At 40.3% G+C, this 12788-nt stretch overlaps 1 protein-coding gene across 2 annotated transcripts; it reads right to left on the reverse strand.

The window, feature by feature from the left end:
- Nucleotides 1-1276: 1276 nt before the first annotated feature.
- On the reverse strand, nt 1277-11850 carry LOC115629529 (latrophilin Cirl). Of its 2 annotated transcripts, none has more exons than XM_030526018.1 (13): nt 11205-11850; nt 11032-11097; nt 10099-10153; nt 9527-9716; nt 7972-9467; nt 7671-7898; nt 7306-7513; nt 7008-7248; nt 4945-5110; nt 4653-4882; nt 4493-4590; nt 2380-4290; nt 1277-2260 (listed from the first exon to the last, which is right to left on the reverse strand). In XM_030526018.1, exons 4-13 carry the CDS (start codon nt 9559-9561, stop codon nt 1843-1845), a joined length of 5031 nt encoding a protein of 1676 aa, XP_030381878.1. In that variant the 5' UTR covers nt 9562-9716; nt 10099-10153; nt 11032-11097; nt 11205-11850; the 3' UTR covers nt 1277-1842. The 2 variants fall into 2 exon arrangements, with proteins under 2 accessions (XP_030381878.1, XP_030381870.1); XM_030526010.1 differs by having other exon boundaries at nt 10056-10153.
- Nucleotides 11851-12788: the final 938 nt, after the last annotated feature.

Consider the following 12788-nt stretch of genomic DNA (forward strand, 5'->3'; position numbering starts at 1 on the left):
TCTTTGATCATGCCATTAGATTGAATTTTTAGCTGATTTCAAACATGCAGAGACATAAAGAAGTTTGTAGATCAGAATTTTCCTTGCTTTATAATATACATACATGACACACAGTACATCCATATATCTACTATTTATTTGGTTTAGTATACGTAAAGTACCAGGAGGCCCAATTCTCTATACATTCAATACATCCTGCTTCTCATTTTAAGTAGATTTATTTAATGCTTTACTTTCTTGTATGCCAGCTGTTTGCGATTCTCGTGCCACAAAGCCACACAAAGCCCTCCTCATATCATAATCCATTTACATATGTACGTTAAAGTTAAATAACTATGTATATTTGTATGTGTTATGTTGTTAGTGAATTTACCTTTTTTTTACATACATATATCATGCAATTTGTGCTTAAGTTCTAAATTTATGTACGTCTGTGTGTGTTCCTATAAGTTTGTTTTTATTTGCTAAACTTACTTTACTTTAGAGCTTTCAAGGATTAATTTTATTTATTTTTATTTAGTATAGTTAAGCAAGTTTTACTTGCCGGGGACTTGTGTGAAGGTGTAAATTTGAATTGGGCGTGCGGGCAGTTTATAGCTTACAGTTAGAGATTGGCGTGTTACATATGTATGTATGTATATATATGTATGTATGTAGTATGTATATAAAGTTACAGTTTTGCACTTTGAATTGTTCTGCATTTGGTTTTGTACACTTGCGTGAATTCCTCTAGAATAAATTTTGTAATGCTGAGAAGGTGTCTTGATAGTACAGTTTGTAAGCTAGTAAAATAGTTTTACAATTAGTTCCTAGTTAACAAGTGAGGTTTGGTTGAAATCTTCATCGCTATGTTTGTATGTATTTATGCATGTATAGTAGTATATGCCTAGATATTGTATTTTATATCATTCTTCCCAGCGTCACAAATACTAATACTTGTACATTTAGATAGCATTGTTCTTCTACGTACAAATTGATAAAGCCATCTACTTTCCCTATTTCACCGTATAAAAATATAAAACAAATCGAATGCCTTATATTGCTTTTAGCAAATTTATGAAAATTTACAATTAAAATGCTAAGTTGATAAAAAAAAAAATAGGGGAATAGACAACGAATCTAAAATGCAATAAACCTAAATGTTAAAAATAAATGTGCAAAACGCCGTGTTTTATAAATATGAAACAATTCTCAAGCCACATATATTTTCACATAACTTGCAAAAAATAAAAATAAACAGGAGATGTCTTACAAAAAAACATTAAACGAAATCCTTTATATTATTCATGTACATATAGTTTTCGGATCTTAAATCATAACTTGTACACATGTACGCATCTATATATTTATAATTAAAAATGGCATGTGGTGAAATATATGCACTTACATACATATATAATTTCATATACATATATTTATACTTTACACACATTTATATCGAATGGTATAAAACGCATGCGCAACTGCAGACTAATTATATTGCTAAACGACTAAGGGACATATACATCGATATTGAATTTATTCCGAATCCATTCCTTCGGCTGCTGATTATTTCTGCGACGTCAAGTCAAGTGTTTCGGTAGCTTATTCTACGATTTATTACACATACATATATAAAGTTTTGGGATTCTCGAATCACTGCACGTGTAGCATGTTGTTTTACATAATGCTCCATACTATTCGACTAATGACTAATACTAGGTATATGTATGTATATGTATATAAGTATATAGCTAAACCTAAGCTACAATTTTTGCCTATGATGCTCTGCTACTATGCAGCGGCTACTTATACAGTTGTGTGTCTGCCTGTGTGGAGGGTATGGATATACTAGGTAGGTGTTCACTTGGCTAATGGTTCCAAGTAGCAGCGCACTGTATTATTCTCATCCAGCATGGCAGAAAGATGGCGAGCCTGTTGCTGCTGCTGATGCTGGGGGGTGCTGTGTGATGTATGCGACGACGATGATGTTGTGGACTGCGGTGATAATTTCTGTAATTGTTGCTGACGCTTCTGTGCTGGCGTCTGATTGGCCGGTGGTAATGGCGGTCCGGCATTCTTGTGATGCCCGAATAGCTCGTTTACCGCTACACGTGCGCTGGGGGATTTTGCCTGCTGTTTGTGGCTATATCCGCCACGCATGGATCCCTCACCAACGCCGCCGCTAACCCCAAAAACCGCACCGTTCTGTTCGTGTGTGGGTGCAGTTGTTCCTGGCGCCCCATAATCCAAGGGTACGCCATTTTTTCGCAGTTGGCGTCTGTAAAAACGAGAATGAGATGTAATCGAATATATAATATATGTACAAATTTTTGTACCAGCAAATTTCCGATAAAAAAAAAACATAAAGAAAAGCATATGTATGTGTAATATACTCACTGAAATCGCCTCTGGAAGTCTTTATCTTGCAGCGCCATTAATCGACGCATGCGCTCATCGCTTTGTGGCGGCAAGCCATGCGAATCATCATCCATATCGCTCTCATCACAGACGCTGTCATTATCTTGCATATCTTCTGCCGTTTCATCGTCCTCATCGTCATCCTCATTGTCATCATCCTCATCCGCTGTGCAACGTCGCCCGTTCCGCTGCTGCTGTGGCAATGGTTGATTTCTAGACGACACACTGCCACCACTAACGCTGCCACCATATCGGCTGCCCGACGCAGCCACCGTAGCGCGCATGTTATTAAAGACGCCAGTGCCGACGCTGTTGTTGTACACTTCGTCCACATCAAAGTCGTTCATCTCATAGTGCTGCACATCCGAGTTGCGATTGCTCAAGATCTCCTCGTAGACAGGTCCGCCATCGGCACTTCCTTGATTGTAGTAGGCATCGCTGCCGCCGCCGATGCCCTGGCTAAGATCACAGTTGGAATGCTTATTTCTATAGTGGCGCTGCTGCTGTGCAGACAGACCCACTCCACCGCCTCCGCCACCGGCAAGGTATTCATGCTGATACTGCGCCATGTGCGGTGGCGGCGGTGGCAACTGCTGTTGACCGGCGGTTCGACGCTGTTGTTGGTGCTGTAAATGGAGCAAATGCGCATGGGCCGCTGCATGCTCAGGTTGCTCTTCATCCGAGGAGACCTGTTGCTGCTGTTGTTGCTGTCGAGCAGTTAGATGGCGTTGTTGTTGCTGCAGCTGCTTCTGCTGGTGGTGGTAATAATTGGCGGCAATATTTGGATCTGGTGCTTCAGCATAATGTGGATAAGTTTGGGTTGGCTTTGGGGCACCGCCGTTTGTCTTTTTATACGATGGATAGAACACTACCTGAGAGGCCGCTGTAGTACGGCTGTGTAGCGAACCACTGGGCGAATCTGGACCGGTGCCAGCACCACTGCCACTACCCCCGCCGCGTTTCTTCTTGCCATTCTGGTTGTTGTGTTTCTGAGTCCAGTAGAAAACCTCATGAGACTGCTGGGGCGATCCGGCATTGTTGTAATACTCCCCGGGAGCCTCTCGTGCCTTCATGCTGCCTGGTGGTGGTGGCTGCTTCCAACTATAATAGTCCGGCTGATGATAATAGGCTTCACCTTGCAACGGTTGCTGTAGCTGTTGTTGTTGTTGCTTCTGGGCAAAAATCAAGTTAGTGGAGTCGGCGGAAGAAGTTGGTGAGGTGTGACCAGCGCTGGCCATGCCTGTAGATCGCATTGTATTGGTCATGCCAAGGTTGCGTTCGTGCACCGAATGATTGCCGACAACCGGCTGTAGTTGTTGTTGTTGGTGCTGCAATGCTGGTAGTAATGTGCCCGCTATGAGTCCACTCTTGAGTGTGCGCCGTTGCGTGGCCTCATTAAGTTCGCAATCGGAGGTCGCGCCCATAATGGCTTCTTCGGTGATTGCCACACCATTTTCATCCTGTTCATCTTCCTCCTCCTGCGCTTCATCGCCGTCACTCAGCGGCAATTTCGATTTTTTCAAAGCATGAGTGCCGGTCGAGGCTGAGTTGCTACTCAATGTGCCGCCGTTGCCTCCATTTCCCAGGCCTATGCCTCCAGTGCCGGTCGTTGCAATTCCCGATGATATAGACGTCTTGGAGCAGCGCAAGCATTTTGGAAGCCAGGAATGCTGACGCACATACTTGCGGTACTCGCGTCGTATCTTCTCGTTCTGTATGCAATGGAATACGAAAATGTACAGGCCAAGGAGTGTGTTAAATGATATGAAGCAGTAGCCACAGAAGCTGGCCATGTCCTCATCCATTTTAGACTGGCGTAAATAGAAGTAGGCCGAGCACCAGACGGCGCTTAGCAGTAGGAGAAATACAAATGAGCAGCGTATATCGAAGCTAAAAAAAAGAACAACAAGTTTTTATAAGTGACTGGAAGTTTACAATACCGGTAAATTAAAGAAGTTCAACTTTCGACACCTTAGATATATTATTAATTGTACATTAACCAACAAGTCTTCGCTTTATTCAGCTTTCATAAAAAGACAATATTGATTTTGTTTTTTGCACAGAGCTTCAAAGAGAAAATTGTATAACTTACCGAACGTTGGCCAATCGTGTCTGCTCCTTGGTCTTAAGCGCTGTGCGACTCTTACGACACATTATTACCCACGATAGGAAGGTGTACGCAACGGCAGCCTGCAACGATTCAGATTTTTGACGTTATTTTTAGGCACTGGGTCTTTCTGCACCCCACTTACCACAAAGAAGAGCAAAACTGGCGCCACAAAGCTGACATAAAACAGTTTATTCTCCTCCATAAGCACGCAATAATCATTTTGGGTGTATGAGCTAGGATCAATCATTAGCGAAATGGCCACCACAGTCAGTGACAAGCCATACGAAAGTAGATAGTAGCAGTTCACCTTGGGCGTCTGATCCACCTCGAGCAAGAGGTCGTCAGAGGTTAGCGTAGAATAGGAATGGAAGGCTGCGGCACATCGAACATGCCCGTTAACATTTGGATTTAACTTTAAAAACTCTTCGGCTTACCTTCATAGCAGAACCAGGCAGTGCCCGAGAGTATGGCACAGTGGAGAAAGCTGGTTATGAAACCACAAAATATGCTTGTTTCGGTCTGTTCAATGCCCAGGAGAAAAAGCAGCTCAATGGCAAGCAGGCAAATATAAATGTTGCTATAGATCGAGGTGCGTGCAGACTGTAAAAATGTAGTCAGAAAAAATTTTGGAAGAGAGGAAGAAAGAGAAAAGGAAGTGAGTTGAGGTTGAGAAGCTAAACTTTCGTGTAAATTCCAATGGTTTTTGAATTGTTATCGCACACAATTTGAATTCGTAGCATTTGACTTAAATAGTTTTTCGCCTTTTACAAATATTGCTCATATTATAAATAATTTTGGTGGTTGGTGGTGAAAATTCCAAGGTTTATAAAATTATAAAATAAAATATATAAGAACAAGACACGAAACAAGCAATATATAACGAACAAGGAACAAATACAACATAAATTAAAACTACAACATAAACACAACATTTTTTTCTTGTAATTGAGACAATATTGACACTTTCCAATTTTATTACGTCACATATGAAATAAGAATTAAAGATTTAAAGACAACAGAAAACAATAAATTATTTGTACGTTTTTGTTAGGTTTTTAGGCAAAATGCACACATTAAAAAGAATTGTTTTAATAATATTTCTAAAGTAAAAAGTTGATATTTAAGGTAGCATGCCAATAAAGAACTCTGAGCACACTGAAGTACTTGACTAAGGCAAAATTCTATACACTGGTGATACAATCATACTTTTAATGGGGGTTTCTAAGTGTTTATATATATATATTTTGCATGGAGCGAGTCAATTAAAGGGACATACTTGTAATAATTTAAAGAAACGTTTTATGTGTGTCTAAAATTATTAATGGTTATGGAGTATGTATTATATTTTACTAAAAGGGCTCGCGTACGCAGACAGCTGATTTGAGTACTGAACTTAAAATAATGGTGATATTTTAAGATGATCGCATATAAGCAGTGAGATCTCTGTGTGCGTGAGCCCTACCATGCATATTAGTACAAGCAATCCTTAATTATTAATTCTGAAACAAAAATCGAATAAGGGTTTCAGGTATATTAATAATCATGATTAGATTTGAGGAAATTTGAGTTGTTTCTTAAATATAAACCTAAAGGTCATGCATACTTCATACTTCTATCAATTATGCGGTAGCATATGAGTTATTTATAAAAACAATTTAAATAAACACTTTCAATTATGTACTTAGATGTTATATCACATATAAACACACAATGTGTGCTAGACCAAAACTTAAGATCTACCTAGCCATTGGGTAAGCCTAGCATGTGTTGTTGCTAATTTTGTTTTTGTTTTTCACCACCACCACCACTTATACTGTAAATCATCCATATTCGCCTGCATTATAATATTATTTGCATCCAGGGCAGGTACCCCTTGGTTGCCATCAATATTAATATTATGGTTGCGCTGTTGTTGCTGCTGTTGCTGAAGTTGTTGCTGATGCTGCTGCTGTTGTTGCTGTTGCTGTCGCGATTGCAGATAATTGTGACTAATGTTCAAATTATTGTTGCCCAAGGCATGGCCACCATTGCCGACATTCGCGGCATGTTGTTGCAATGCAGCAGCAATGGAAGCAGCCGCAGCAGCAGCTGCTGCTGTTGTCGAAGATTGTTGGCCGTGCCCATTCGTGGGCGGTAAATTAAGACTCAAGTTTAAATTATTCATTTGCAAATTCTGTTGCGGCTGGCTGTTGTTATTGTTATGAGATAGAACAACAGCAGCAGCGGCAGCAGCCACCACCTGTTGCTGCTGCTGTTGTTGCTGCAAGTTGTAATTGTGCGCATTCAAATTGTTGCGATGGGAATTGCGTATGGAATTGTGTTGTATGAAATTTGTGTGCTGTTGCATATTATTGTTGGAGTGGTTAACGACACCGCCACCACTGGTTGTGGTCAGTGTCAACGATTCATGTGTCTGATCTCGTACATTATTATTCTGCTGGCGTCGACTGCCCGCACGCTGATGTGACGATGGATGCGCCGAAGTTGCGTTTCTTACCTTAATGAAAACGCCATTAAATAGCTTGAGTGTGAGCAGCGCTATGACGATAAAGATCACGCATATTGCAATGCTAACGTAGATAAAGATGCGCATGTTCCCATCAAACATGGTAAATAGGGAATGCTGATGCTCGTCCACAACATCCATGAGTATGGCAAAGTTGGTCAGGTGGTTGCAGGCGCAAACGCTATGTGTTCGATTTGTAGACTCCAGACTGCAACCGTTGGCAGACCAGGCACTAGAGAAATAATTTTATTTATATTGATATTTCAGAAATGGGTATGCATTTCATTACTGGTCAATGTAGTTCCAGAATACGCAGGTGGGGTTCGTAACGTTTTCAGTTTTCAAATGCTTCAGTACTAGTTTGATGGGCTGCGATAGTTGTATGTGACGACCCTTTCCCAGACTGGCCGAGATTACTTTACTATTAAGAATGCGTATGCGTTGTTGCATATCTCCATTGATATCGCTGTCGTTGGCTAAAATGGCTGTGTTGCGCACTAAAAAATAATTATTAATCGTTAGATTTTAAATATCGATACAAAATTGCAAACTAAATAGTATATGTATCTTTCCCAGTTTTCATAAATAAATGTGATCAAATTTAAACTGTTTTAAATTGTCTTTTAAAAGAACAACGTAGCATTTAAGACTTACCATAGCTACGTGAGCTCTTCAAATCAAAGTGATCATAGGTCGGTTTTAGGATCGACTCCAAGCGATCAAAGGCAGCAAATACAATACGGACCAAGCCACCCTCACTGTTCTCTATGAGCGCTGCCCGTGGAAGCTCGATTCGGTCAGAGCTTAAAGGCCATTGCTCCGATTCGGGAAAGACAACGCTTGATTGAATGGTTTTAGTTTCAAGCACCCGCACAGAGAGCACTGCAAGGAACATAAAATAAAAATAAAGGGAGTAATAAATAATTGCCGAGTAAGGAGTCGAATTAAAACTTACATATATTCTTAACTTTTTGCACGACATTGCGTTCTCTAATGATGGTGTCAGCCAGGAGAAATGCATTGTACTCTAAGCCAGTCAGCAATGAAGTAGCTACACGCATTTGATCTTCCTGATTAAGATCTAGCCACGATGACAACTGCGATTCGTCCAGTAAATTTGAGCCGGTTTTTACCACACCATGCAACAGCTCCATTATAATAGCTTCGCGTTGCCTCTGATCTGGAAATGTCTCCTTATCATGAAACATTTTCTCTGACATTGTTTGTATAATCTTGGTAGTCACAAGCATGTCGCCGCCGTAGAGCGTTTTGCTGCTCGTTACCTCGGACAGATCATTGGCTATGGATATGAGCGAGGAGTCGCGTTGATTGACACGCATCTCCAGATTGTTCAACCATAAGCTGCGACATTGTGTTAAATCGGGCGTCATAGGATGCCAAGTGGGTTCAAAATTGCGTAGCCGTTGATTCACCTTATGCGCCATTGTTATGGGTGGCTCGCAGCTGCTACTGTTATGCACACAATCACCAGAAGTCGGTGCTGGCGTTGTCGTTGTGCTAGACACAACACTATCATCATCGTACTCATCATAAGTAGTATCAGGCTCACGTTTCATGAGGACACAACGCCACTTGGCAATGCCAGCGGCACCACCAGGACAGGGCTGTACATTAACATCACCCACGCGGGTCATATTCCAGAAAAGATTGCGAGCATGGGTGGGCCCGCAGAACAATTTTGTTTCATCACCGGTACCGGCCATGCCAGCAGCGTTTAAATTAATATTATTGATAGTACGCATTGTACCTCCGCCACCTAAACTAGCGTTGTTACCCGTAGGTACACTGGCTGCAGTGGCAGATGCACGGCTGGGTGCACTCTTGGTGGTCAGGAGGGTGCCATCATCGCTGCCAGCTCCTCCAACGCCGGTTAAAATACGTGTATTGGACGGTGATGTGGCATTGGTGATTGTATTTGGCAGGATGCCACTGCTTGCCCTGGTGGGTTCGACGCCCTTATGATGAGCGGCCTCATCCGTGTAATGGTGATGGTGATGTATTTGTGGGGGAGGAGGCACACCTTCATGCCTGCTGCCCGGATGTTTTGTAGTTGTCGTGCTGCTGGTACCTTTTAGGCGTCCTCCAGGCATAGCGGCCGCATTACCTGGTGTTGTAAATGTAGGTGGCATCGCATTGAACAGCCCCCCATTGCCATTAATGCCCACCACGCCCGGCAATGTGGGCAAACGAGGCGGTGGAGGCGCAGCTGCTGCGCCATTCGGTGGGTGAATAAAGCCACTGCCATTGCCAAAGACCGGTGAGGGATTGTTTAGTACCCAAGGCGGAGGGCTTGGTCGATTTGTTGTCGTTGAAGTTTGTGCAGCCGATATGCACTGATAGTGTGCCTCTAGATATTTGTGAGTGCCCGGACAGGGATCTCCAAACATGCTGGTGGCAGCTAAAACGCTGCAGCTTCGCTTGTTTGCGCATCTATATGAAGCAGGAGATTAGATGGCGCCATCGGAAGCGATTTGGCTTCTTATGCTTACCTTGAATTCAGCACTGTTAGACTCTTTGGAAACATGCAATTGACGCTCCATTCCACATTGCCATGATCATTGCATATGGTAATCGAAAAGCGTCCATAGTTGGCCCGTATCAGGTTGATCAGATCGCCGGGCTCACATTCAATGGTTAATTTCTTACCTTCGCAGGCGTAGGCAGTTTGATATTTGGGCGCTGTAATATGTGGGGAAAGAGTTGGGCGTAAGTTGGGGCCTTATACATTTCTTTACATGAGGCATGGGTGATTTTTAATAAATATAAGTTTAACAAAGAAAATATCATTAGCGTTGCGTTGATTTGTTGTAGTTTGGTTTGGTTTTTGGAGGATTGATGTAATCTGTAAAGACACTTACGCACTATAATATATGGGGGGAATATGTATATATAATGAGATGTTACGCTTTTAAAATTCCTCGATATACTTAGTTTGTGTTTGATATTTTTTTTTGTCTTTTTTTTTGGTGGTGGATCGTTAGTGATGCTTGTAGCAAGTAGAGTAGTAGTCATAAATACCAAATCCTGCCAGTTGTGTTCACTAATTGCAGGCAGCACTCACATTGCTTTCATAATTGTTATCAGCTTGCCTGCATTTTCTGTTGCAGGTTATTGAACTACAAAGATAAGAAAAAAACAAAGAAAACATCTATACTCACTATATTGGGACTAGTATTTTGTTGTGCTGTTGAGCTGATAAGTAAAGTATACAGATAAATGTAATGCCGTGCATCAAGCTGCACAGTTTACCATGACTGTTAACAATATGACGTACAGTGAAACCTCGATAGCTTAAACATATTTAAAGGTGTCATTCCAAACAAATCGTGGGGAAATTTCAATGACAATTTTAATTTGACGTAATATATGTGTCAGTATTCTTTGGCTTTCGGCTCTGCAGGAACCTCGCAATCATTTTGAATTACTGCTTGGTATACATTCTGATTTAAGGGTTGTTTGTTACTTGTAGCTAAAAAACTTTACATTCAAAATAACAATCTACTGACGTATTGTTGTGATTATTCAATTGATTTTATCTATTCTAGAATTCAAAATTATTGATTCTGATTTGTCCCATTTGACTTATTATATAAAAAGGCATACATAGTCGAAATACCAAATAAATGAATATGATTGCTCTTTCAATGGACCAAAATTCTTTTTTGCTTCAATTTCAATTTATTCACATTTCTTAAAAACATTACGAATTCACAAGTGAGGTAAAGACATCTTAATGTTTAGAATACAGGCAGCTTAGCCTTCTCTAGTTAACAACAATCGACAATGTAAAGCGGGAAAAATTAAACAAAAAAACCCATAAAGAAATTCATTTTTAAATAGTATAAAAAATGTGTATACTAAGTTAAGAAAAAAATGGACTAAAGCTATTTCTATAGGCAACTAAAGTTTTAACCCACATTCCTCAGTGCCCTGTTAGTTTTCTAACGCCATCACTTTCAGTGACCCACTTAAACAATTTCTTCAATTAACTTACCACGACTTTTCCGCTACATGTCGATATGAAGTTCCAGTACCACGCCTTGTCGGGCTTCGCCATAATCTGAAATATATGTACATACATATAAATATGATACATAATTGCCACAAGGAATGTATATACATATAAAACACGGCATAGAGAAAGGGTCAGGCCCTAAAAATACACACCCTGCGTTTTCTCCGTTCCAATAGCAGCCAAAGCGCAGAACAAAGAGACTTGTTTTCTTTGTATACCAAAATGCAGACGTGCATGTGCATACATCGAAATGCAGCTATAGAGAAAAAATGACGCCGCAGCGCTGTCTCTAGCATAAGGGCAGTGCACTCTAAATGGTTGTGGCTCACATCATTTTCGTTAATGTCGTAGTTGTATTCACGCACACAGACACACACCGTCATTTTCAAGTCTTTTCCCATGTAGCGACTGCGCTGCTGTGGCCAGCGGAGCACCCTCGTTTTTGGCTTTTCTTGGTTCCTTTATTCATAGTTTTTTCATATGAACTTTTCAATGTCCTTTTCCGTACAACTTTAATAATTTTTGTTTGATTTTTAAACATATCGGGCTTGATTATACTTTTAATTGTGCTTGTGATGCGGTTTTATTAATGATTATAACGTTTTTCTATTATAAAAATGAGTTTTTCACGACACTGCTAATAAATTCGACTGTATTTGGTGACGTACAAGTGACAAGTGGAAAAGTTAGCTCAGTGTGTGAGTGAAAAAATGGAAAACGGGTTTGAGTCCGCTTTTGAACTATGTATTATTGCATTTAACTGAGTTGTTTTTTTTTTAGCTTATTTTAATAGAATGCCGTTGCAATAACGTTGTATTAAACTTTCAAATTATTTTTTAAATTAATAGAGTTTATTTTAAGAAAGTATATTTGAAATTTACAGAGCGAAAATCACACTGAACTTTGTCTGCCAATAGAAAAATTCTCTATACTCGAAAATCCAGTTGTGGCATTGCCAGTTTGAAGTTCTTATTTATCGGTGGAACTGCCAACTGTTTGAATGAAGCGCGCATTTTTTTGAATTTGAAAAGTTGTGAGTAGAAAATGTAATTTATGGGTGAAAGCCAACAGCAACATTACTGCGCATTTATAAGTCTGCTTAATAAATTTATATTTGCCCAATGCTATAATAAATTAAGCTGTTCTTGTTAAATGCCCGCAGAGATTGCCCGTGTGATAAAGCAACCGCTTTGTTCCCGCCAGAGCCGCAACATTTGCCAATTCATTTCACTCTTTTTTCACAGTCCATTGCATTGTGATAGACTTTTTGCTTGTGTATGGCCAGTCATTACCACAATTAATTCTCATTTTGTTGTTATTGTAACAAATTAATGAAATCTAATTGAGTGTGTGTGCAGCCGGCTGATAAATATTGTGGGGGAATCAACACAATTAACGACGGAAACTGGCACACAGACGCCGTCACAACTGGTTACATTTATCACTTGCACTTTCGTGTGGATTGCTTTGGCGCTGTCAGAAAGTGGTTGTGGTGAGAGGGGAAGCCCCAGCCCATCATACTCAAACTCAACCAAACTGCACTACAGCCGATATTTAATTGATGCGCTGAAGTGGAGTCAATAAACATTTGAGATAGAAGCTGTGGGCGCATTGAAATAATTTAAAGCCATTTTTCACATTTTCATTTCATTGATTTATTGGTGTATATGTATATATGTATGTATGTAAATAATGTTTTTATTTTTGGTGGATAGTATACTAATAAGAAAGGTTTG

This window comes from Scaptodrosophila lebanonensis, unplaced genomic scaffold, assembly GCF_003285725.1.
Source record: "Scaptodrosophila lebanonensis strain 11010-0011.00,11010-0021.00 unplaced genomic scaffold, SlebRS2 tig00000001-arrow-pilon, whole genome shotgun sequence".
In the NCBI taxonomy this organism is placed as follows: Eukaryota; Metazoa; Arthropoda; class Insecta; order Diptera; family Drosophilidae; genus Scaptodrosophila; species Scaptodrosophila lebanonensis.